We start from the raw sequence: 24,703 nt of genomic DNA on the forward strand, positions 1-24,703 counted from the left end.
GACTGCACTTGGCCCTTTATTCGCATTGATGTTTTTGTACAGACACCTGCTGATGTGAAATGGAACCAAATCACATCTCTTCTTTGTTGCTAAGATGCCTTGTTGAAATGGCTCCAGCAGACGCAGGTTCAGCCTGGGAACTCAAGTTCCTCCTATTTTATGGCCATAAATATCCACATTGCACTGTCACTTCCTCACGGGAAACTTTGCCTTGACCAATGTGTCCGTCATTATTTAACAGCTCGTGATATTCCTGCTCAGCAGAATTGCACAGCAGTTGGTACCAAGTCAAGTCGCAGGCTCTGACAGTGTGATAGATTGCCTCCACGGCGTTTGCTTCTGCAGTGCTGGGGCAGCATGCTGAGTGCCCTGGTTCATGGTGACTGACCTGGAAGGGAACGAACAAAGGATGTTTGAACATTGGGACACAGAAATCCACAGTCTCTTGAACCCTGGCAATGTAAGGCTTCTTAAATATGATAATCTTCCTTATCCAAGCTATAGTATTCAGTGCTGGACATTCTCAGTGGATCATGTGACATGTCTGGCTTGTGAAAACCGCCCAAGAGAAATTGTGACCTGAGAGGTATTTGGTGAAGACAAAGACAGGAAAATGAAAGGGGAACCTCCATTAGGATGGCTCTGTCAGTATGCAGCTGCCATTGCGGGCTGCCTGTTGAGAGCAGTTTTCTGGAAACTGCTGGGTAGTGAGGGGAGGAGCTCAAATTGAAGCTGTACCTTTAGGCAACAACCAGGTAACCATCCATTCTTGTGTTTGTTCATACTGCGAAATCATACCAACAACAACCGGTTCTTCTGTGAAACTGAACCTGCATAGGCAATGAGCCCAGTTTTCTACCTCTGTGGCTCGTGAACTGTTTTCCTTCTCTCATTCAAGCACACTACTTATGTCACTATAGGAGTATGTGAGCTGACTGTGACATGTTTGTGCTAGTTCTGTCATCAGTTTCTGGCTTTCTTGTGATCCTTCCATTGATCCTGTCTGTCACCAAATTTGACATGTTCCAGTGTAGCGAAGCTGTCTTTTATCTTAACAGAACTGATGTAGAGTTTGGGAAAGAAACATTCTCAAGATGATTAAAAATGTGCTATGGGGGCCGGCGCTGTGGCATGGTGGGTGAAACTGCCACCTGCAGTGCTGGCATCCCATATGGACGCTGGTTCCAGTCCCGGCCGCTCTACTTCCAATCCAGCTCTCTGCTGTGGCCTGGGAAAGCAGTGGAGGATGGCCCAAGTGCTTGGGCCCCTGCACCTGTGTAGGAGACCCAGAGGAGGCTCCCGGCTCCTGGCTTTGGATCAGCTCAGCTCCGGCCGTTGTGGCCAATTGGGGAGTGAACCAGCGGATGGAAGACCTCTCTCTCTGCTTCTTCTCTCTCTGTGTAATTCTTTTTTTAAGATTTTATTTATTTATTTGAGAGGTAGAGTTACAGTGAGAGGGAGAGACTGAGAAAAAGGTCTTCCATCTGTTGGTTCACTCCCCAGATGGCCGCAATGGCCAAAGCTATGCCAATCCGAAGCCAGGAGCCAGGAGCTTCTTCCTGATCTCCCATGCGGGTGCAGAGGCCCAAGGAATTGGGCCATCTTCTGCTTTCCCAGGCCATAGCAGAGAGCTGCATTGGAAGAGGAGCAGCCGGGACTAGAACCTGTGCCCATATGGGATGCCGTCACCGCAGGTGGAGAATTAACTTACTGTGCCATGGTGCCAGCCCTTGTGTAACTCTTTCGAATAAAATAAATTAGAAAAAAAATGTGCCATGAGAATTCACACTAAGCAGTAAGCTGATTTCACAACTGCCTTAAAGGCTATTCTATGAATCTTTAATATTCTGCGAGTATGGCTTAGATCCACCACATCGAGTTTCAGTATAATTTAGTTTATATTTTCTTTTTTTTAAGGGTTTATTTTATTTATTTGAAAGACAGAGTTACAGAGAGAGGTACAGACAGAGAGAGAGAGGTCTTCCATCTGCTGGTTCACTCCCCAGATGTGCCGATCTGAAACCAGGAGCCAGGAGCTTCTTCCGGGTCTCCCACGTGGGTGCAGGGGCCCAAGGACGTGGGCCATCTTCTACTGCTTTCCCAGGCCATAGCAGAGAGCTGGATCCGAAAAGGAGCAGCAGGGACTAGAACCGGCGCCCATATGGGATTCCAGCGCTTCAGGCCAGGGCTTTAACTTGCCACAGTGCTGGTCCCCTATAATTTAGTTTAATAAAAACCAGTTTGCAGATGGACTGATTTCTGGTTCCACACAAGATAGACTAGATGTATTTCCTACTCTTTCTACAAAGTTTATTTACCAACACCCTGCCGCCCCAAACAAGATCTGTAAGACAAAGAAGACTCTTTTGTGTGGAGAGAACACAGACTGATTAGGAACCTTGAGAGTTGAGGACCAACCTGACTGTGAGTTCCGGGGGTTTTCTTTCTGGCTCCTCTATATCCTGGGATGGATGATGAAGAAACCAGTAGGTTAAACACACACACACACACACACACAAATGGCCACAGATGGAAACAGAATGACCCAAGAGAAGCCTGTTATCTCTAGCCAAAGGACAGAGAAAGGATCAGCCTAGAGAGAAAGCAGGCATCACAGAAAAAAATACCCTCTCCTGTCAGCAGCCAGAATTTCTGAACTGCCACCCTGACCCAGCAGCAACCAAGTTCAGCACCACTTCTTCCATCATCAGTGTGGTGCCAGTGGTGGGCTGCTCAAATAGAAGATTTAAATAAGATTCAGAGATTCATAACATGATACTTCAAATGTCCAGAATCCAATGAAAAAAGCAAAGCAAGAACCAGCAAAATTTTCAACATGAATGAGAAAAGACAATTGGCAGATCGTAACACTAAAATTACACAGATATTGAATTGAACCAAAACATGCTTTAATTAGCAAGGATGAACACACTTGAAACAAATGAAACAAATAAGAATTCTCAGCAAAGATATATTTTAGAAAGAATCAAATGGAAACTTTACAACTGTAAAATTAGTAAGAAAAATACAGGATAGGCTCAACAGTGGAGAGAGAAAAGAATTAGAGAATCTGAAACTGGAATGATAGAAATGAACCAATCCAAACAACAGAAAGTAGAATAGAAAAAGATGAACAGAGCTTCATCCATTCACACTATCAGAGTTCCAGAAAGAAAATGGGGCTGGAAAAGTATGTGAAGAAATAGGCTGAAAAGTTCCCTAATTTGGCAAAAGACATACATGTACAGATTCAAGAAACTGTAAGAATCCAAAGCAAGAAAAACTGAAAGAAATATATACTAATCATAATCAAATTTAAGAAAAGTAAAGTCAAAGAAAAATTCACAAAAGCAACTACAAAGATAACACATTATCTATGGGAACAATTATGTAATATAAATGGATTTCCTATCTGAAAGCATAGAGGTCAGAAGGATGTGGGAAAACATTTTTCAAGAGTGAAAATAACTGTCAACTTGATCTTTCTTTTAAACACACAGTTGCTTTTCTTTTTAAAGTTTTTTTATTTGAAAGGCAAAGTGAAAGCGAGAGAGAGATTTTGCATCCACTGGTTCATTCTCCAAATGTCTATAATGACCAACACTGGGCCGGGCAGAAGCCAGGAGCCTCTTTCGGGTCTCCCACATGGGTACAGGGTCCCAAGCACTTAGGCCATCTACTGCTGCTTTCCCAGGTACATTCGCAGGCAGCTCTATCGAAGTGAAGCAGCCAGGGGCCGGCAGTAGGTTAATCCTCTGCCTGCAGCGCTGGCATCCCATATGGCCGCCGGTTCTAGTCCCGGCTGCTCCACTTCCAATCCAGCTCTCTGCTATGCTCTGGGAAAACAGTAGAAGATGGCCCAAGTCCTTGGGCCCCTGCACCCATGATGGAGACCGGGAAGAAGCACTTGGCTCCTGAGTCCTGGCTTCGGATAGGCACAGCTCCAGGTGTTGCGGCCATCTGGGGAGTGAACCAACAGAAAAAAAGACCTCTCGCTTTCACTCTCCCTCTCACTGTCTGTAACTCTAGCTCTCAAATAAATAAATATATAAATCTTAAAAAAAAAAGAAGTGAAGCAGCTGGGTCTCAGACCAGCACCTATATAGGATGCTTGCCTTGCAGGTGGCGGATTAACCTGTTATGCTACAACACAGGCCCCCAACCCAGCCTTCTACATCCCACAATAATATCCTTAAGGAATGAAGGTGAAGTGAAGATATTCTCGGACCAAGGAAAATTAACAAAATTTGTTGCCAGTAGAACTGCTTAAAAGAACTAATGAGGGGGAAGTGGACTGGCACTGTGGAGTAATGGGTAAAGTCACCACCTGCAGTGCCGGCATCCCATATGGGTGCTGGTTCGAATCCTGGCTGCTCCACTTCTGATCCAGCTCTCTGCTGTGGCCTGGGAAAGCATCAGAGGATGGCCCAAGTTCTTGGGCCCCTGCACCCACGTGGGAGACTCGGAAGAAGCTCCTGGCTCCTGGCTTCGGATCAGCACAGCTTCAGCCATTGTGGCCATCTGGGGAGTGAACTAGCTGATGGAAGACCTCTCTCTCTCTCTCTCTCTCAGCCTCTGCCTCTCTGTAATTCTGCCTTTCAAATAAATAAATAAATCTTAAAAAAAACACAAAGAACTAATGAGAGTTCTTCCAACAGAAGATAAATTATAAAAGGAGACTTGAAATATCATAAATGAAGAAAGAACAATAGAAAGGATACAAGATAAAGACTATTGTCTTGGCTGGCACCGCGGCTCAATAGGCTAATCCTCTGCCTTGCAGTGCCAGCACACCGGGTTCTAGTCCCGGTCGGGGCGCTGGATTCTGTCCCGGTTGCCCCTCTTCCAGGCCAGCTCTCTGCTGTGGCCCGGGAAGGCAGTGGAGGATGGCCCAAGTGCTTGGGCCCTGCACCCCATGGGAGACCAGGATAAGCACCTGGCTCCTGCCTTTGGATCAGCGCGGTGCGCTGGCTGCAGCGCAATGGCCATTGGAGGGTGAACCAATGGCAAAGGAAGTCCTTTCTCTTTATCTCTCTCTCACTGTCCTCTCTGCCTGTCAAAAAAAAAAGACTATTGTTTGATGGCAAAGCAAAAATCCTAACATTGTATGATGTAGTTCTCAAAATAAGAGGAGAAAATATTTAGGAGAATTAGAGAGGGGCCAGATAAAAGAAGCTTTATGGATATTACACTTCACACTATCAGTAGTAAATGTTGACACCAATAAAATACATCTAAAAATATTTTTGAAAAGAAATCAAATCTAAATCAGTAGAGACATAGTGTGTTCATGGACTGGAAGATTCAAAATAACAAAGATGTCAGTTTCCCCTAATCTATAGGTTTAAAAAAATTCCTATCAAATTATATCAATGATTTTTGTAGATAGACAAACTTACTCTAAAATTTATATGGATAGGCAAAGAGCTAGAGTAGCTAAAACCTTTTTTGGAAAAGAATAAAGTAGGAGGGATCACTCTACTCAATGTTAAGATACCGTATAACTACATAAGTACATAAATCAGAACAGTGTGGTATTGGTGGAGGGACAGACTCCTCCATCAGTGGAGCAGAAAGAGAATTCAGCAATAGATCTATATATGTCTGGCTAACTGGTTTTTTACAAAGGTGCACAAACAGTTCACTGGAGGAAGGATAGTCTGTGTCAATCAGTGGTACTGGAAAAGTTAGATATCATTAGGCAAAAAATTACCTTTGATCTAAACCTCACACTTTATTTTTTTAATTTTTTAAAGATTTATTTATTTACTTGAAAGTCAGAGATCCACAGAGGGAGAAGGGGAGGCAGGCATAGAGAGAGAGAGAGAGAGAGGTCTTCCATCCCCTGGTTGACTCCCCAGGTGGCCGCAATGATCAGAGCTGTGCTGATCCGAAGCCAGGAGCCAGGAGTTTCTTCCGGGTCTCCCATGCGGGTGCAGGGGCCAAAGCACTTGGGCCATTTTCTACTGCTTTCCCAGGCCATAGCAGAGAGCTGGATCAGAAGTGGAGCAGCCGGGACTCGAACCTGCGCCAATATTGGATGCTGGCACTGGAGGCGGCAGCTTTACCTGCTACACCACAGCGCTGGCCCCATAAACCTCACACTTTATACAAAAATTAACTCAAAATTCATCCTAGAATCAAATGTGGATACAGATATGCTTATCCTAAAATTTATAAGGCAAGACAAAATAAAAATTACAAAACTTTTACAAGAAAATATAGGAGAAAATGTATAATATCCTAGGGTTTAGACAAAGAGTTCTTAGATGTAACATTAAAAATTGTACAGTTCACAAAAGGAAAAACTGGTCAACTGGATTCCATCAACATTAAAACTTTAGCTTTTCAAAACACCTTGGTAAGATGATAAAGACTGGGAGAAACTGATTTGTGTCTAGAATATAAAACTCTCAAAGTTCAAATGTAAAAAACAACTCAATTAGAAAATATGCAAAACATTTGAACCAACATTTCACCAAAGGGGAGATATATATATATATATATATATATATATATATATATATGGCAAATAAGCACATGAAAAGGTGTTTAGCATCACTATCTATCACATTAAAACCCCGGTGAGATATCACTGCATACCTATTAGAACATATAAAATACAGTACTAAATGCGGGTGACAATGCTAAATGACAGTACTAAATGCTGGTGAGGATGGACAGAATTTGATCTCACACGTTGCCGGTGGGAATGTACAAAGCTATAGCTACTCTGGAAGACAGTTTGGTAGTTTCTTACAAAATTGATTTAAAAAATCAGTTTCAGATATACCACATGATCCAACAAATGAAAAAATGTGCCCATATAAAAACCTAAACATGAGTATTCCTAGCGGCTTTATTTGTAATAATCCAAGACTGAAAACAATCCAATTGTTCTTTAAAGGGTAAATGATAAATTATGGTACATTCACACCATGGAATACTAATTAATGAAAATGAACTGTTGTTACACAAGACAACCTGGATGAATCTACAGAGAATTACACTGAGCTGAAGTATCCGATCTCAAAGGGTTACATATTGTATGAGTTCACTTAAATAATGTTCCTGAAGTAACATGATTATTATGGAGACAGAGAACAGATTCGTGTTTGCCAGTGGAAGAGGTGAGTTGAAGAGGAGTATGTGTGACTATAATGGGGTAGCACAGGAGAGTTTCCTTGTGCTGACAGAATAGTTCTGTGTCTTGACTGTAGTGATATTTACACAAGTCTATGAAAAAAATTGCACAAATCTATACACATATGTACACACACAAATTGAATGTAACTAAAACCTGTTGAAAATGGAAATCATCAGATTGTACCAATGTCAATGCCCTAATGTAAAGATTAATGTGCACATAAGATAGTCATCTAGGGGAAACTAGATAAAGGGGATATTGGACTTTGTGTACTGTCTCTGCAACATCCTGTGAGTCTATAGTTATTTCAAAATTAAACAGTTAAAAAAAATAACTTCCTCTGTCACTATTTCTTTGGTCCATGTATTCAAGTTTTCCTTTGGATTTTTTTTTTTGACAGGCAGTGTGGACAGTGAGAGAGAGAGACAGAGAGAAAGGTCTTCCTTTGCCGTTGGTTCACAATCCAATGGCCGCCGCGGCCGGTGCGCTGCCGCTGGTGCACCACGCTGATCCGAAGGCAGGAGCCAGGTGCTTATCCTGGTCTGCCATGAGGTGCAGGGCCCAAGCACTTGGGCCATCCTCCACTGCACTCCTGGGCCACAGCAGAGAGCTGGCCTGGAAGAGGGGCAACCAGGACAGAATCCGGCGCCCCGACCGGGACTAGAACCCGGTGTGCCGGCGCTGCTAGGCGGAGGATTAGCCTGTTGAGCCATGGCGCTGGCCTCCTTTGGATTGTTTTAAAAACCCAGAAAGCTTGGCAGTAACTCCAGGTGGTTTTGTCAATGACTAAATGCTAAATGTTGCCAGGTGGGATGCCATTGCCTGACTAACATTTATGGAATGTACTACCAGACCTACCTCTGTACCCATAAACCCTGTTTGCATCCTTTTGTTAAAAGTTGTCTTACAGGGCTGGTGCTGTGGTGTATTGGGTAAAGCCACCCCCTGTGATCCACGGATCCCACATGGGCACCAGTTTGAGTCCTGGCTGCTTCACTTCTGATCCAGCTCTCTGCTAATGCACCTGGGAAAGCAGTGGAGGAAGTACCCCTGTCACACATGTGGGAAACCCAGAAGAAGCTCCTGGCTTCTGGCTTCGGTTTGGCCCAGCTCTGGCTATTACAGCCATTTGGGGGAGTGAACCAGCAGATGGAAGCTTGCTCTCTCTCCCCACCCCCAACTCTGCCTTTCAAATAAATCTTTTTTAAAGAAATTGTCTTTTTTTAATCTACCCAAAAAGCTGATTTTCAATCAAATTCAAGTTTTTAACCAAATTATTGGCAGTACAAGGGGTGGGGAGAGGAGAAAATAAACTTCTGAAAGAACTATTACTGCTCTGGAGTATTTTAAGAACTTAACTGAAATTTTCCTAATCCCAGCTGGGCAGCCTACAGGGCACCAGACGGCAACCTCCCCAGGCCCTTTCACTCTCCATACTAGGATGGGTTCCCGTTCTTTCATGTCGGCCTCTAGCTCCAAATGTCTCTATACCAGGTCAGGGATGCTTATCTGCGGGGGTCTTCAAGATGTTTATGGAAAATGCATATTATGAAAAAGGTATGCATGGGTGAGGGGCTGGTGTTGTACCACAGAAGGTTAAGCTGAAGCTTGTAATACTGGCATCTCAATGTCGGCTGCTCCACTTCCCATCCAGCTCCCCGCTTATGCACCTGGGAAAGCAGTGGAGGATGGCCCAAGTGCTTGGGCCCCTGCACCCACGTGGGAGACCTGGATGGGGATTCAGCCTTCTGGCTTTGGCCTGGCCCAGCCCTGGCCATTGTGGCCATTTGGCCAGCAGACGGAGGATCTCTCTCTCTCTCTCTTTGTGTGTGCGTGCGTGTGTGTGTGCATGTGTGTGTGTGTGTGTTCTGTCACTCGGACTTTCCAATAAATAAATTTCTTTTAAAAATTCTCTATTTAAAAAAAAAAAAACTATGCATGGATTTCAAAGTCTTTTGTACCAAAATAAACTTAACATCGAACTCCACTTTCCATGAGCCTTTTGAAGTACCCTCATATTTATGTAATTTTTAAATATTTATTTATTTGAAAGAGTTACGGACGGAAAGAAGGAGAGAGAGAGACAGAGGTGTTACATCTGCTGGTTCATTTCCCAAATAGCCACAATGGCCAGAGCTGCACTGATCCGAAGCCAAGAGCCTGAAGCTTGTTCCAGATCGCCCACGTGGGTGCAGGGGCCCAAGCACTTGGGCCATCTTCTACTGCTTTCCCAGGCCATAGCAGAGAGCTGGATCAGAAGTGGAGCAGCGGGGACTCGAACCGGTGCCCATATGGGATGCTGGCACTGCTGGCTGCTATTATTTCCCCCAATAGAGTAGAATAAAATAATTACATGTAGTGGGTTTTACCCACTATGCCACAGCGGCAGCCCCCATATTTAAGACCCAAACATTCAGTTTCTTTTTTTAAATTTTTTTATTTTTATTTTTTGACAGGCAGAGTGGACAGTGAGAGAGAGAGAGACAGAGAGAAAGGTCTTCCTTTTGCCGTTGGTTCACCCTCCAATGGCCGCCGCGGTAGGCGCGCTGCGGCCGGCGCACCACGCTGATCCGATGGCAGGAGCCAGGTGCTTCTCCTGGTCTCCCATGGGCTGCAGGGCCCAAGCACCTGGGCCATCCTCCACTGCACTCCCTGGCCACAGCAGAGAGCTGGCCTGGAAGAGGGGAAACCGGGACAGGATCGGTGCCCCGACCGGGACTAGAACCCGGTGTGCCGGCGCTGCAAGGCGGAGGATTAGCCTAGTGAGCCAAGGCGCCGTCTCCAAACATTCAGTTTCTCAGCTAGCTACAGTGACTAGGTCGGTGACTTTGTCCTCTTCCCCAGCTGCTAGGTGTTTGGAAGTGAAGACTTACATCTGAAAACCGCTAAACTTCCAGGGAGAATGAAAACATTTGCCATCTCCTGCACTACTTGAGACAAGGTACACCTTTTCGTTCATGTCCACATCAGAACTATTCAAAGCCCACTCTGTACGATAACAGAAAATAAATAAGAAGAAATTGTTCTTGTACAATTAATTGCAAGAATCACAGAGGCTTCTATATCTCCTTGTTTTGAGAACCATGGATAAAAGGTTTTTTTTAATTTTTTTTTTTTAGAATAGGTGGCAAATAATTCACAAATCGGCTTTCACGTAAAAAAATGGATTGTTCATTTATAAAGATTCAAAGTCTTACTCCAGTGAGCTGGGTGTATTTTATCTCCTTTGCTACACTCCCCCTGTGTGTTTAAATTAGCAGCCAGGCCCTAAATGCAGCTGGCTGACGTACTAATAGCCTCGCTGCCGTCAAGGGGAAGCTTCATTGCAGGTCTCCGGAGCCGGAACTGCATGCAGTTGGCTGGGCTGAGGTTCTCCCCCTGGTGACTGCGGAATAACTCAGGAAGACACACTCGTAGCATTTTAATCACACTTTTTCAACCTTTGAAGTGGGCACGGGGGAGGGGTAAGAAGCCGCTTCCTGCTGGCTTTCAAGTTCCAGAACAGAAGATTTAAGCAAATGAAGCCTCTCTCAGTGGCCTTCCTGGGACCCCTGTTTCAAGTCTGCGAAGGGGACTTTCAGGCCTGCCGCGGGGATCTGGGAAGCTGCACAGGCACCTCACTTCCACTCCTTGCATTGCATTATTGCATTTGCCTTTCTTCCCCCGAGCCTCGGGAAGTCTTGCCTCGGGAAGGTACATGCCTGGGACACCAGTGCATCGTAACCTGTCCCTGCCCACACACTTGCACCAGGTGAAGAGCCCCGAGGTGACCACCAAAAGCCACTCCACAGATGCTCAAAGTTGAGGCTGGCACTTAGCACTTGGGGCCCAGGGGGCTGCGACTTCCGGGTATTTAGCAGGTCCCCTTATCATCGGCTGGATTACTTTCCAGCTTATTGTACTAGCCTTCCTTCTGGAAAACGTCACAACAAATGGGCTGAGGGAAGGCTTTGGCACGTGGGGTCTTCTCCCAGCATCCTAAAATGGAGCCCCACCCCCCATCCCCACCACTGTGGATGAAGTTAACATCTAAGCTTATCTGTTAACCCAGGTTAAGCTTTCTTAACCTTCCTGTTTTCACTTCAAATCAGTGAAATACAGTACCAAGGAAAACGGAAATGACTGACAATGTTTATGACAATAGAGCCATTAAGTGTTTTTTTCTTTTAAAGGGAGCCACTCAGGAGTAATGTCAAAATAATATTTGAAATACCAAAAATGTGGAAGTGTGAGCATTCACTCACTGTGACTCCGACATAAAATGTAATAGAGTTTGCTAATATAGCTGCGCCCCCTAAGTAGCCTGGAAATGTACTTTAAACAGCATAAATGTTATAATTTCTAGACTTTTAGTGTGAAAGAGTGACAGTAGCAGAGGTTGCCAGTTACACTTGTATCAGTCCATAAAAGTCACAACGGTACTGACCCTGAAACAAGTCTTGCCCAAGGCAAAAATGGGTTGAGTCACAATACAATAAAACAAAACAGAAACAGAAACACACACACACACACACAACACTCTTGCCTGGGGAGTGTAGGGAGAAAGGAGGGGAGAAGCCCCTGGCCTGGGCTGGGCAGCCCCAGTGAAGAGTTAGGCTGACCTAGGTTCCCGCTGTCCCCGCCCACCGTGGGAGGAATGCAGAGAGCCCCCTCAGTCCCTGAGTCATTGAAGCACCAGAGTCAGCCAGCGCAAAAATGAAACCACTAATATTTCCCCCAGTAGAATAGAATAAAATAATTACATGTCTCCAATTTTATAATACCCACCCCTAGCTATAATTTTTCTCCAATTTTTGCACTCCTTCGAGAACAAATGAACACGCACCAATGTAGTATTAAGAAAACTGGGAGCTTGCCTACTTTTTTTTTTCCTTTCATTGAGCTGCTCTGAGATAAAAATGTCAGTTGACAGATGTAATTGGTTTTGTGAGTAAACTGGCTTGCAACTCCAGCCAAGGATCCAAGTCAGTATTTTATGATATGTTTTTGCACGGGTCACCTGCAGATGTTGGGCGATGAGGGAGTTTAGTCCTGCAATTCACATAGTCATTTGGTCCCCGTAGGGGCTATTGTTCAAATGAGTGGCTGGAGGTGGGGGGAGGGGGACACTGGGGTTGCCTACAACAGCTTCAATCAGCATTAGGGTTTCCAGGTTAGGATGCCTAGTGAGTGCAGAGTGTGTGGATCAGCCCAAGGCCAGTCTGCCCCTCCATCTCTCCCTCGCTGCACAGTGAGACAGTAGGTCTGTTCCACCCTTTCCTGTTTGTTCCACCCTTTCCTAGATTTTCCGGTGCACAGTTCAGGATGGGGATAGTAAAATGGCCCGCTGCCCAGAGCAGGTTTGTGTTGACTCAAGACACTGGATGGCCAAAGTCAGCCTCCCCTCCCCAACCCCACCCAGTCTGCAGGATTGCTGCAGACTGCCCCACCTAGGATCTGGCCATGGTTGGTTTTTGGTTTTTTGTTTTCTCACGAGCTCAAAACTATCCCTTTCCCCTTTGACTGCGGAGAAATAAAAATAAAATAAATTTAAACAGTATTTAATAAAGCTAGGGATTGTGGTTATTCTTTACAAGGGTGTGTGTGTGTGTGTATGAATGTGTGTGTGTGTTCGCAGCCAATCATGTCTGTTTTACAAAATGGTCCTTTTTTTTAGAAAACCTTTATTTACCAAATATAAATTTCGAAAGTACAACTTTTGGATTATAGTGGTTTTTCCCCCATAACCACCCCCCCCACCTGCAAATGAACCCATCTCCTGTCCACTTTGAAATTCCTAGCAGCTGGCAGAGGATGAGCGGCAAGACAAGAAAAGTGTAACATCTTTGTTGTTTACAGAACCTGAAAAACATTGTTTGCTCATTGTGTCTGTGTTGGTGATATCCTTCATTGCTGGAAGATACAGCATCCATTTTATTGCTTCTAAAATCTGTATACTTCACATAGACCAGCTCCTGGCTGGTTGCATGGAAGTCCTATTTTTAAAAATGTTGATTTTAGTATTTTGGGCTACAGTTGTTCGAATTTGAGAGAGTGAAGAGTCCTTTTTTTTGGATAAAGTTGATCTCAGTCTTGGGAAAAGTGATCTCAAAGCCTTGGGACATTTCTTTCCCTCGTTTTCACCTTACCCGTCTGTATGCAGTGACTTCTTCGGGTAGCCTCTCCGTCCCCTCTTAGGGCGGCTCCTATCTCGCCTCACTTCAGCGTCTTTGGATGTTCCTGTGACGTTCTATTTCGGGGCAGAATGACATGCTTTCAGGCCTGCAGTTAGGCTGTTTCCTCTGCACCCTGCCAGAGGACACTGTGCCTCAATGATACTAATAATCGCACGGTAGTCTGCTCTTGAAGCACTTTTTCTGGGCGTTGGGATTTCCAGGCCAGAATATCCTATGTCTTCCAGGGCACCTTTTATCACTCTAGTCTTAAGGTAAGCCTTCATGGAAAGGACTTCAATTCATTTTTTAAAAGATTTATTTATTTATTTAAAAGGCAGAGTTACAGAGAGGCAGAGACAGAGAGAGAGAGAAAGGTCATGCATCTACTGGTTCACTCCCCAGATGGCCACAATGACTGGAGCTGCACTGATCCAAAGCCAGGAGTCAGGGGATTCTTCTGGTCTCCCATGTGGGTGCAGGGGCCCAAGGACTTGAGCCACCTTCTACTGCTTTCCCATGCCATAGCAAAGAGCTGGATCGGAAGTGGAGCAGACGGGTCTCGAACCAGCGCCCATATGGGACGCCGGCACTGCAGGCGGTAGCTCTACCTGCTATGCCACAGCTCTGGCTTCAGGCCTTCAATTCTATAAGCAGTAACACATCTATGTCAGAGGTTAATGGCAGAATGCAATTCCACGGCCAAGTCCATTTCAGGAGGAGGGGATCTGCTGGCTCAGAACACGGTCATCAGGGAAGGCAAAAAGATCCACCAGCAGCTGAACGCTCTGGTTTATTCTCAGCAGCCAGCAGGACAGACTTCGGTATGAACAAAGCCAGCTGTAGATGTCAGTGTAGCCACTGCCTCAGGGCCTGGGGTTAAGGGGGAAGGGAGCAAAGCTAAAGGAGTCCAGTTCTCCTGAAGACATCACTGAGCTCTGCAATGCTTCTGCAATTGACACTGCTTCCCATTCAGCTCCCAAACACTTCTCTACTTCCCCGTGTTCTTGAACTTGGGCCAGCGCGGTTTCTTAGTCCCTACCGCACTTGAGCAGCAATGATTCTTTCAGGAGAGCAAGTTCCTTCAGTGCCACTGTGAAGCAAGAGGACGCAGAGCCAGGCAATCTCACAAAGAGAGAGGTTCATTTAGGAGTCACCTTGTCCAACGTGTCAGACGCAAAAAACCAAGGCCAGTTTGGCTTTTGTAGTTTCATTCTTTCCTGGGCTGCTCACGGTAAAAGTGTACTGAAGAATTTCCAATCAGCACTTTGTGAATGTTTTTAAAAGCATCACTCCTAACTATGTATGTGACATTTGTATTCGTGAGAAGGAAATCTCTGCCAAGGTCAAAACAGAAACACACACACACAAAGAAAACCCTTAGAAACCCTTCTGAATCCTGCCTCAAAAACTGCAGATGGGCACTCGTGCCCATCCCCCTTAAGAACACAAAGAGCGTTCTCAGGAACACAGAGCAAATGTATGAAGGATTAAACCTCATTTAAAAATCACTAATGGGGCCGGCGCTGTGGTGTAATGGGTAAAGCCGCTGCCTGCAGTGCTGGCATCCCATATGGGCAGCGGTTCAAGTCCTGGCTGCTCCACTTCCAATCCAGCTCTTTGCTGTGGCCTAGGAAAGCAGCAGAAGAGGACCCAAGTCCTTGGGTCCCTGCACCTTCATGGGAGACCTGGAAGAAGCTCCTGGCTCCTGGTTTCGGATTGGTGCAGCTCCGACTGTCGCAGCCAATTGGGGAGTAAACCAGCGTATGGAAGGCCTCTCTCTCTCTCTCTCTGCCTCTCCTTTCTCTCTCTCTCTCTGTGCAACCCTGATTTTCAAATAAATAAATAAATCTTTTTTTAAAAAAATCACTGATGTTCAAGTTCACAAGTACAATCCATTGCAACAGAACAAAATGACGGTCATCTGGGCAACAACCTGATGTGCTAGTGCACTTTTATAAGGGGATAGTTGTTTTTTCCGTCAAACTGTACCATCCGTGCAGAGGTAAGAAGTTGATTTCATCATCTTGGCATCCTTGTTAACATAACCCAAAGTATAAAGCAATCACTCATCGTCTCATGTGAACTGACTATAGGGACAGACAGAGCCAAGGTTGCTGGGATTTTCCAACCATCAGACTAGCTAAGATGAAGAAATTCAATGAAATCCATGTTGTTGAAAGTCTGGGAAACAGATGCTCTCAGAAACTGCTGGTGGGAGCAAAAGCTGGTGTGAATTTGAAGACCTTTATGTTTCAACATATAAAAAGCATATCAAAAAGCCTTTTGATAATGAGGTCACTCTCATACAGGGATTTTTCCAACAGATATGATCATGTGGATGCAAAGAAAGTATAAGGATGCTACTAAGATTGTAATGAAATATAGCAAAAAAAAAAAAAAAAACCCAGAATAACTTAAATGTGCTACAGTATGGAACTTGGAACTTCAAAAACTTCATGGAATATGGAATTAAAAGGAAACTTCATTTTGGTACAAAATGTTTTGGAATCCATGCACACAAAAGACCTTCAGAAATTTCACAGAAAATGTGTATCATAAAAAGCCATGCATGAACTTCAATTTTTTTACACCAAAATAATCTTTTAACTTCATTTTCCCTTGGATATTTTGAATTGCCCTCGCATGTTCCAACAATGAAATACAATATAGCCATTCAAAAGATGACATGAAAAGATTTTCAAAAAAAGAAAAAAAATTAACAAAAAAAGAAAAAAAGTTTTTTTGGGGAGGGAGAGGAAGTGCAGAATGGTAAATAACAGTTCAATCCCATTTGTGCTTTAACAAACTATACATTTGTTTGAATGTGTATAAAGCATTTTTAGAAATATGCCATATGAAATCTACGTAGTAGCTGCTTCTAGGAAGTAAGGATGGCAGGAACATTAAATCTTTCCATATTGTTGAATTCTCTTGTGTTTTCTTGACAAATTTTAAGAGCACTCATTTAAAAACAGAACATTTGATTTTAATCTTTTGGCTGTGTTATCCTTAACAATTACCTAACCTCCCTGGACTTGTTTCACCATCCATAAAATAGGATTACTGACTACCTCAATGCTGAGGGCTAACTGTATTTAGCGAGGAACATGGTGCACACAAAACGGGCACTCAGTAAAAGTCACCTACCTTTAGCACCAAGAAAACTTAAAAATCTCCTTAATTCAGCCTCCTTTTTTTAGCTAAAAATTTATTAATTTATTTGAAGGGCAGAGAGAGACATACAGACAGCAGAGAACTCCCATGCTGGTTTATTCCCCAAATGCCCACCATAATCCAGGGCTGGGCCAGGCCAAAGCCAGGAGCCCGGGACTCAATTTGATTCTCCAATGTGGGTGGCAGAGACCCAAGAACTTGGGCCATCTCCTGCTGCCTCCCAAGGTGCGCATAGTAGGAAGTTAGAATCAGAAGTAGAGCCAGAATTGAAATCCAGGCACTCGGATATGGGATGTGAGTATCCCAAACAGGGTCCTAACTGCTGTGCCAGACTCCTGCCTCTCCTCTTCTTACTGGTAAGAGCAATCAAGCCAAAAAGTGTAGAGTCTTGCCAAAGTCTCCTGAAGTATTAACAAGAAGAGGTGGGTCCCGAAGCCTTTGGGGGTGGGCGTGGTGGCACAGCAAGTCAAGCTGCTGCTTGTGACCCCAGCATTCCATAGTCTGAGTCATCCCAGCTGGTTTGAGTCCTGGCTGTTCTGTTTGATCCACTCCCTGCCAGTTTACCTGGGAAGCAGAGGAATCAGGTACTTGGATCCCTGCTACCCTTGTGGGAGACCCAGGTGGAGTTCTTAGCTCCTGGCTTTGGTATGGCCCAGCCCTGGCTATTGCAGGCATCTGGGGGAGTGAACCAATGGATCTCTCTCTCGTTCAAATAAAAATAGATAAATCATTTTTTGAAAGACTTATTTCATATGAGCCAAGGAACAACTGTTACTACTTTATGCCCACACCTCACTTTTCAGGGCCAGCTTCCTCCCCCAGACTTGATGAGTCCTGACTCTTCGGAAACACCAAATCTGCCCTTAACCGAGGAGTCCTGCCAAGAGAAGACAGGCCCACAGGGGCTTGGAGAATGTCTGCATCAAAGGTGGTACAAACTGCGCAAGAGGCACTAACAATTTGCACATGATGTGTCTTTTTTTTTTTTTGACAGGCAGAGTTAGACAGTGAGTGAGAGAGAGAGAGAGAGAGAGAGAAAGGTCTTCCTTCCATTGGTTCACCCCTCAAGTGGCCGCTACGGCTGGTGCGCTGCGCCGATCTAAAGCCAGGAACCAGGTGCTTCCTCCTGGTCTCCCATGAGGGTGCAGGGCCCAAGCACTTGGGCCATCCTCCACTGTCTTCCCGTGCCACAGCAGAGAGCTGGACTAAAAGAGGAGTGACCGGGACAGAACCCAGCGCCCCGAGCGGGACTAGAACCCGGGGTGCTGGCGCCGCAGGCAGAGGATTAGCCTCACTGAGCCGCGGCGCCAGCCATGATGTGTCTTTAAAAACTGTTCACACTTTACTGCAGTTCTGCTACTCATACACGCCTATATGTACACACACATACATACACACACACACCCTGGCCTAACTTCCAGCCCTCTGGTTGGAAGACGGCGCTCAGATCGATTTGCTACTGGGAGTCTGCATACATTTTTTTGAATGAGAAGTTCTACAAAGGAGCAGTGTTTTTAAAATGCCTGTTCTTTAGCCGTGTGTATTTAAGTCACAGGTTTTCTTTCCAAGGGTAGTTGTACATAAGCCTATATAAAACGTTCAGGGTTCCATCTCTTGATTAAAATGGAATGACATTCAAAATTGTTGGTTAGGGATTTAGAGGTGGCCAAAATTTGGAATCAACCAAGGTGTCACCATCAGATGAATGGATACAGTAAATGTGGTAGAGCTACACAATGCAATATTTATTATTCAGCTGTAAGAAAAGAAGGAAATTCTACCATTTGCAAAAAAACAAAAATGGACACAACTGGAGGACATCATGTTGAGTGAAATAAACCAGACACAGAAAGATACCACATGTTCTCCCTTATATGTGTGAGGTAGAACTAAAAAAAGAAAAGAAAAAAAACCAAGAAAACAAAAACAAAAAAGGAAATATCTGTGTGCATCAGTATTGCTGCAAATATAGCTTGGTAAAACTTTGTTTTCTACCTTCGTCAAACCAATGGTTAGAAATGTTATGCTCTACAGTTTTAATGATCTGTGATTACTTTAAAATTTACTGTATATGGGTCAAATGGTCATTTTTCCATTCAATTATTATTTATAGCTGTTGTCTGTATTCCGACTAAACTAGGGTCCTTTTTCTTTTTACATGTTGCACTTATTTGGTGATGCACTAAGTCCTTTTACGGTAATGTAACTTTAAAATATGTTATCTCAAAAACTAAAAAAGAAAAGAAAGAAAGGGAGAGGAGGAGGGTAGGAGAGAGAGAGAGAGAGAGAGAGAGAGAGAGGACCATTATATTCATACAATTGTATCTATGTACCATATTGAATCTGTTAAAAACTAATTGAAAATTTTTTAAAGTTAAAAAAGTAAACCATTTTCGCCGGCGCCGTGCCTCAACAGGCTAATCCTCTGCCTAGCGGCGCCAGCACACAGGGTTCTAGTCCCCGTCGGGGCACCGGATTCTGTCCCGGTTGCCACTCTTCCAGGCCAGCTCTCTGCTGTGGCCCGGGAGTGCAGTGGAGGATGGCCCAAGTGGTTGGGTCCTGCACCCCATGGGAGACCAGGAGAAGCACCTGGCTCCTGGCTTTGGAACAGCGCAGTGCGCCGGCCGCAGCGCGCCAGCTGTGGCGGCCCTTGGAGGGTGAACCAATGGCAAAAGGAAGACCTGTCTCTCTGTCTCTCTCTCTCGCTGTCCACTCTGCCTGTCAAAAAGTAAAAAAAAAAAAAGTTAAAAAAAGTAAACCGTTTTCAACATGATTTAAAATAAACAAATAAATAAATAAATAAAATCAAGGGAGAGTTGAAAACCAAAACAAAACAAAAAAGAAAGCCTGCTGATTGTTAGGGCTTACAAGGGTAAGCCTCATTTCTTTCAAAGGCTGCATATACTTTGTCAGGGAAGAACATCAAGGTGTCTTAAATGCCTACAGAAAAGAAATCTTGGGGGCAGGCATTTGGCAAAGCAGTGAAGATGCCGCTTAGGATGCCTATCTCCTATTTGGACTGCTTGGCTGCCTGATTTCCGGACCCAGCTGTGCTCCCAATGCCTGCTTCCTGCTAATGCATACCCTGGTGCACAGCAGCTGATGGCTCTACAGTTGGGTCCCTGACACCCACAGGAGAGACCCTGATTAAGCTCTTGGTCCCTGGATTTGGTCAGACCCAGCCCTGGCTGTTGTGGGCATTTGAGGAGTGAACCAGCAGATAGGAGACCTCTCTCTCTCTCTCTCCCTTTTAAGAACAAAAGGGGAAAATGAACTCTCTGGTCCTATCAAAGGCAGAGGTCAAAGGGAGACATGCTATAAAGAATAGGACAATACACCAGTCTGTTTAGGACAGTAGTAGATAATGTACGAGGGTACTCAAAAAAGCTGAAGAAAACTGGGATTCACAGATAAGTTACTTCTGGTGCAAAGATGTTGATATGAACACATAGTACTTTTCATAATATGCATTTTTCCATGAACTTTCTGAAGCCCTCTCATACAATCATGCATTCTTAGCCAAGAAGCTCTCAAGCACAAGGCACTTGAAGGTATGTGAGAGGGTGATAGAGCCACCCACGTATAATGTAAGCCATCTTCCCCTTTCCGTAACAGCATCCTACGTCTGCTGCCACTTCACAGCTCCCAGCCTTTTCACAGAAATCATTGCGGTGGACAGTTGACTGCTCATCAACACCTGATCAGGTCCTGCTAGCAGTTTGGGGATCTTTTATTTGTTCAGTGTTTGGGTTTTATTAGTCACAAAGCTAAGTGTGTTTTCTATCCCAGACTAGTCTCTAAGGCTAGCCGGGGTGCCTGGGGTGCTGCCGAGAGAATCTAAGGGGAGCTAGGTAAAGTATGTTGACATGGGGAGATTATGATCTTGGGAGTCTAACGTCAAATGTTATTCCACCCTCACTAGCCCAGGTGTGACTCTGGGCAACTTACTCCTCCGAGCCTCAGATTTCTCATCTGTAAAACGGGTTTAAATAACCACAGATGTGTAACACCTAACTCCATGCATAGCACAAAGTCCTTTAATAAGGATCCACTCTCTGTGCTTCCTTTCCCTTGCATAGAGTGTAACAAACTTTGGGGTCACCCATCAGCGAGTTAGCAATGGTACCTTCCTTGGAACCAGGAACAGGAGCATTTTAGTAAATCCACTGATGGGCAGTGAGTGCCCAATGTGAGAAGTGCTCCGCCGCCCAAGTCTGGAAGAGCCTAAAGCAGCTCTACTGTGTTTTGCCACAGCACACTCTTAACTGCCTCCAGGGCAAAGCTGATGCCTGGTACCCTCCTCCCATACCCTTCCGCACACGCCAGTCAGCACTCAGTAAATGTTAGTAAGAAGGGGGATAAAAACAAACGTTTCTGGGCGATTGCCCTGTTGTAAAACCATAAAACGGGACAGCATTTGCCCAGGAGAGGAATCTTCCAGAGGCCTGTCCAGGAGGGTTAGGGACCACGCTGTTACATCTATAAATACAGACTTAGCAGATGAAAGGATGTTTTTGTTAAGATGTGACAAGTCACTCTGGGCCTTACCTTCCTTTACCCTGGAAATCAGGAAAGAACACAGACTTCCTAGCAATTACAGAAACTGACCAGGACAACCAGTTGATTGGAATGCAGGGAGAAAAATCACTTAGCCAGCTTCCGAAATCACTCTGAAACCTGGCTCAATCAGCAACACAATCCATCTCCCTTAACATCTTCAACCTTTGTCCTCCTGAGCTTCATCCCAAGGGAATGCTGAATTACACCATAAAATAATGAATGGAAACTTAAGTCACTTCCGCCCGCCCCGTACTGCTTTTCCTCCTCCTCTGGACTGCACAGTGCCGAAGGTGGCACCCTTCCAACTCACACTGAGTTTGGGGAAATGCACTTCCATGCCACTAGGTAGAGGCGATGGCCAGCATGGTGCCAAAGCAACTCTTTGCTCAGCCCAATGTTACAGGCAATGCACTGACCCTGACGCTGAACACTTTTTGAGGTCATTTAAGCCCCGCTTTAGCATCTTCAGATAAACAGTCTATAGAGAAAGAACCAAAATGGGGGGGGTGCTTTTTTACATAGCTCCTTGTACAGTCACAGGGAAACTGCTAATGCCAATCTAAGGCCCCCTCTCTCAATGGCATGGGGCCCTGAAGTTTTGTTGCAGTAGAGGAAGCTGACCAGGCAGCTTTTGTGACCTGGTGTGAATGGGATATGGTCAAATATCCTGCAAAAGCCAGCCTCGGGAAAGGGGGAGGGAAGAGGGGGAAGAGGGGGAGGAGGCGGAGAGAAGGAGGTGGAGGGAGGCACATGAGTTGGGAAAAGCAAACTCTATTTCACTCCACTACACCAGGGCCTGAGACACACAAATGTATAAAATGGTTGCAAGAGCCTTCTAACTGTGCCTAGCACGCTTGGTAACTTAGGAGGGAAATCCCTGGAGCCTGCATATAAAGGAGACAGAGAAGAAATACAAAACTGAAAGATCAGAGGGAGGTTGGGTTAGAGTTCATATATTGCCACCAAATCTTGCTTTTGGCTCTCTGTGCCAGCAAACGCCACTGAAAGAAGTTTCCCTACAGGGCAAATTGGCATCAAGAGAACCTGGTAATCATCAACCTCAAATGCTTCCCAAAATCTGTACTCTTCGTGTCAACTCCCAGTTCTGAGTTCCATCATGACTATTTCAAGCCTTCTCTGCTGTCCTCAGACCTCCGATACCTCCCCTTGAGGATCAAGGGGCCTGGGTTCCATCCCTGCCATACTTCAATATTCTCTCTCATCTCAGGGGCCTCCTTGAGAAGGCAGGTGGCTAAGCCTGGGATCCCGATAATTCTGCAAAATTCAAGATCAAGACTTTCCCACCTGCTGGGACCCTATCTGACCATATGGAATCCAGGATGGCAGCCTCCCTTCCCCCCCTTCCTCCACAGTCCGTTCCAGTCTCCCCCAAGACCCTCTCCCGCGTGCCCAGGGCCACCTTACCCGGATGCGACCCGGGGCGGAAGTGGGAGGCTACGTGGCACCGTCGGCCTCGGTGTCCAGCGGCACTTCGCCATCCCTGGGAGGCTCCGCGTCGCCTTCCTCTCCGCTGCGAGGGTAGGCCAGCAGACGCATGGCTGGAGCGCAAGCCGCCTCCACCTGGCGCACCTGCTCCCGGCTCAGGCGCTCGCGCCAGGCATGCACGGCCTCTCGGGCGTCGCGCGCCGACAGGTGGAACGGCCGGTCCGCGCCGTAGGCCGCGCCGCGCGTCATGTTGAGCGCGAAGGTGTCGAGCGCGGCCAGCGCGCGCAGCCCGGCGAAGTGCAGCAGGCGGCGCAGCTGGGTGCGCGGTTGCCGCACCAGGTCCTCATAGCGCAGCCTCAAGTAGCGGCGCCGCAGCCAGGCGGGCGCGCCGCGCGCGAACAGCAGGTCGCGCAGCCACGCCTCGCAGATCACCTCGAGCGCGCCGGTCAAGAAGAAATCTGCACGCGGCGCGGCGGGCAGCGCGCGGGATTGGCCTCCGGGGCGAGCGCCCACGCCGTGTGCCAGCAGCACACGGTGGAAGCGGTCTCCCCTTTGGCGTGTGCGCAGCACCTGGATACTCTCGCGCAGCAATCCCTGCTTAGACTTGAGGCGCGAGTTGTGCACGGCCCGGGGGTCGCGGAAAAGCTGCACCACCTTCAGGTTAAGGCCCGGGTCACGCAGCAGGGGCACCAGGACCCCCAAGTCCAGCAGGCGCACGTCTTTGATGACCACCACCGGGTACTTGCGGCACTCGGCCTCCAGGGCGCGTAGAGCCACGGGTGGGCAGCTGCGCTCGCAGGCTGTGTCCTCGACGAGACCCACGTCGGCGCGGGCCCGGGGCGCGCCGGGGCACAGCGGTGGTGAGCAGATGACTTTGTTGGTCCGCCAGCGGAAGAGTGCGGCGGTGGTGAGGTTGGCCGCGTCCGGGGCGCGCGCGGCGGGGTCCCCCGGCGGCGCATACAGTTGCAGCACCGAGAAGTCGCAGCGGAAGAGCGAACGCAGCATGTCTCGGAGCGCGCCCTGCAGGCTCTCGGCGTCGCCCGGATAGAGAGCCTGCCATAGATGCCACATGGGCTCGTACAAGTAGAAAACGTCCGGGTGCTGGTTGAAGAGCTCGCCCAGGAAGGACGAGCCGGTGCGCCAGGTGGCATGCACGTAGATGTGCTGCTTCTCCCGGGACACCGCCTCCCCGACGGCGCCGCTGAGGTTGCCGGGAACCTGGGGGGACTGGCCCGCGCCCCCTTCGGCAGCCGGGCGCGACTCTGCGCCCTGTTCGCGTTCACCGGCGGCCGCCGCCTCCAAGCTCCACACTCCCAGGCTGCGCTGCAGGCCCGGGCAGTGCCCGGCGCCCTTGTCCCCGTCGCGGCCACCGTCCAACACGGAGGGGACGAGCAGCAGTACCAGCGTGTACAGCACCAACAGCAGAGCGAACTTGCAGTACTCTCGGCGCCGCCGCCGCCGGCCCTTCATCTTTCACCGACCCTCCAGAGCGGATCGGGTGCCCGTCCACTCCCCTTCCTCAGAAACCCCGTCCCGAGTCCTCTGCTCCAGCCTCTCCGGACCCTATGCGCCCGGAGGAGCGGAGCGGCCAGGAAGGTGCACACACCAGGGGAAACTTGGGAGGCAGTGGTGCCGGCGGCAGCGCCCTTGCACTCTCTGCTCTGCAGCTGGGGAGCCGCCTATTGGCCAGTTTGGCAGCCGCCCGCCCCGCCTTCAACCTCGCAGCTTCTCCCCGCCTTTCTACCCTCCTGGGTGCGCCCCTGGCTCTGCCAGATCTGGGCGAGGCTGCCGCGGGGTGGGGACTCCAGCTGGGGACGCCCCGAGCCAGATCCCACCTTTCCGCAAACTGTGCACAATGAAGTCAGATCTTCATGAATTGACTTCAGGCAAGGGAGGGGCTCGTGGGAACAGGACGCACCCAGTGACAGGCTGTAAGCCCTACCCAGAGAACTCTACCGCCTCGTCTAATTCCCCTCCCTGGCCATCTCTGTCAGCGCCCCCGTCAGCACGGGAGTGGTGTTACCGAATTCTGGATGGAGAAGTCTCAACTAAGATAAAGACACACGATTGCACACTACGTGGTGATCCAGGGGATTTGCAGCTACCACTGAAAGCACTCAGCGCATGTGGAGAAATTTTAAGTATTGCATCCTTAGGGTTTTGCAAATGGAGAGCCCTGCACATTTTACATTCACTCCGAGGCTCAATTTACTCATTCATA

General features: G+C 47.1%; 1 protein-coding gene across 1 annotated transcript; it reads right to left on the reverse strand.

Moving 5' to 3' along the window:
- On the reverse strand, positions 1-24,097 carry CHST7 (carbohydrate sulfotransferase 7). Its single transcript, XM_062183428.1, has 2 exons — positions 22,462-24,097; positions 1-388 (listed from the first exon to the last, which is right to left on the reverse strand). The coding sequence occupies exon 1, from the start codon at positions 23,950-23,952 to the stop codon at positions 22,492-22,494; it is 1,461 nt and encodes a 486-aa protein (XP_062039412.1). The 5' UTR covers positions 23,953-24,097; the 3' UTR covers positions 1-388; positions 22,462-22,491.
- Positions 24,098-24,703: the final 606 nt, after the last annotated feature.

The sequence above is a fragment of the Lepus europaeus genome, chromosome X, assembly GCF_033115175.1.
Source record: "Lepus europaeus isolate LE1 chromosome X, mLepTim1.pri, whole genome shotgun sequence".
In the NCBI taxonomy this organism is placed as follows: domain Eukaryota; kingdom Metazoa; phylum Chordata; class Mammalia; order Lagomorpha; family Leporidae; genus Lepus; species Lepus europaeus.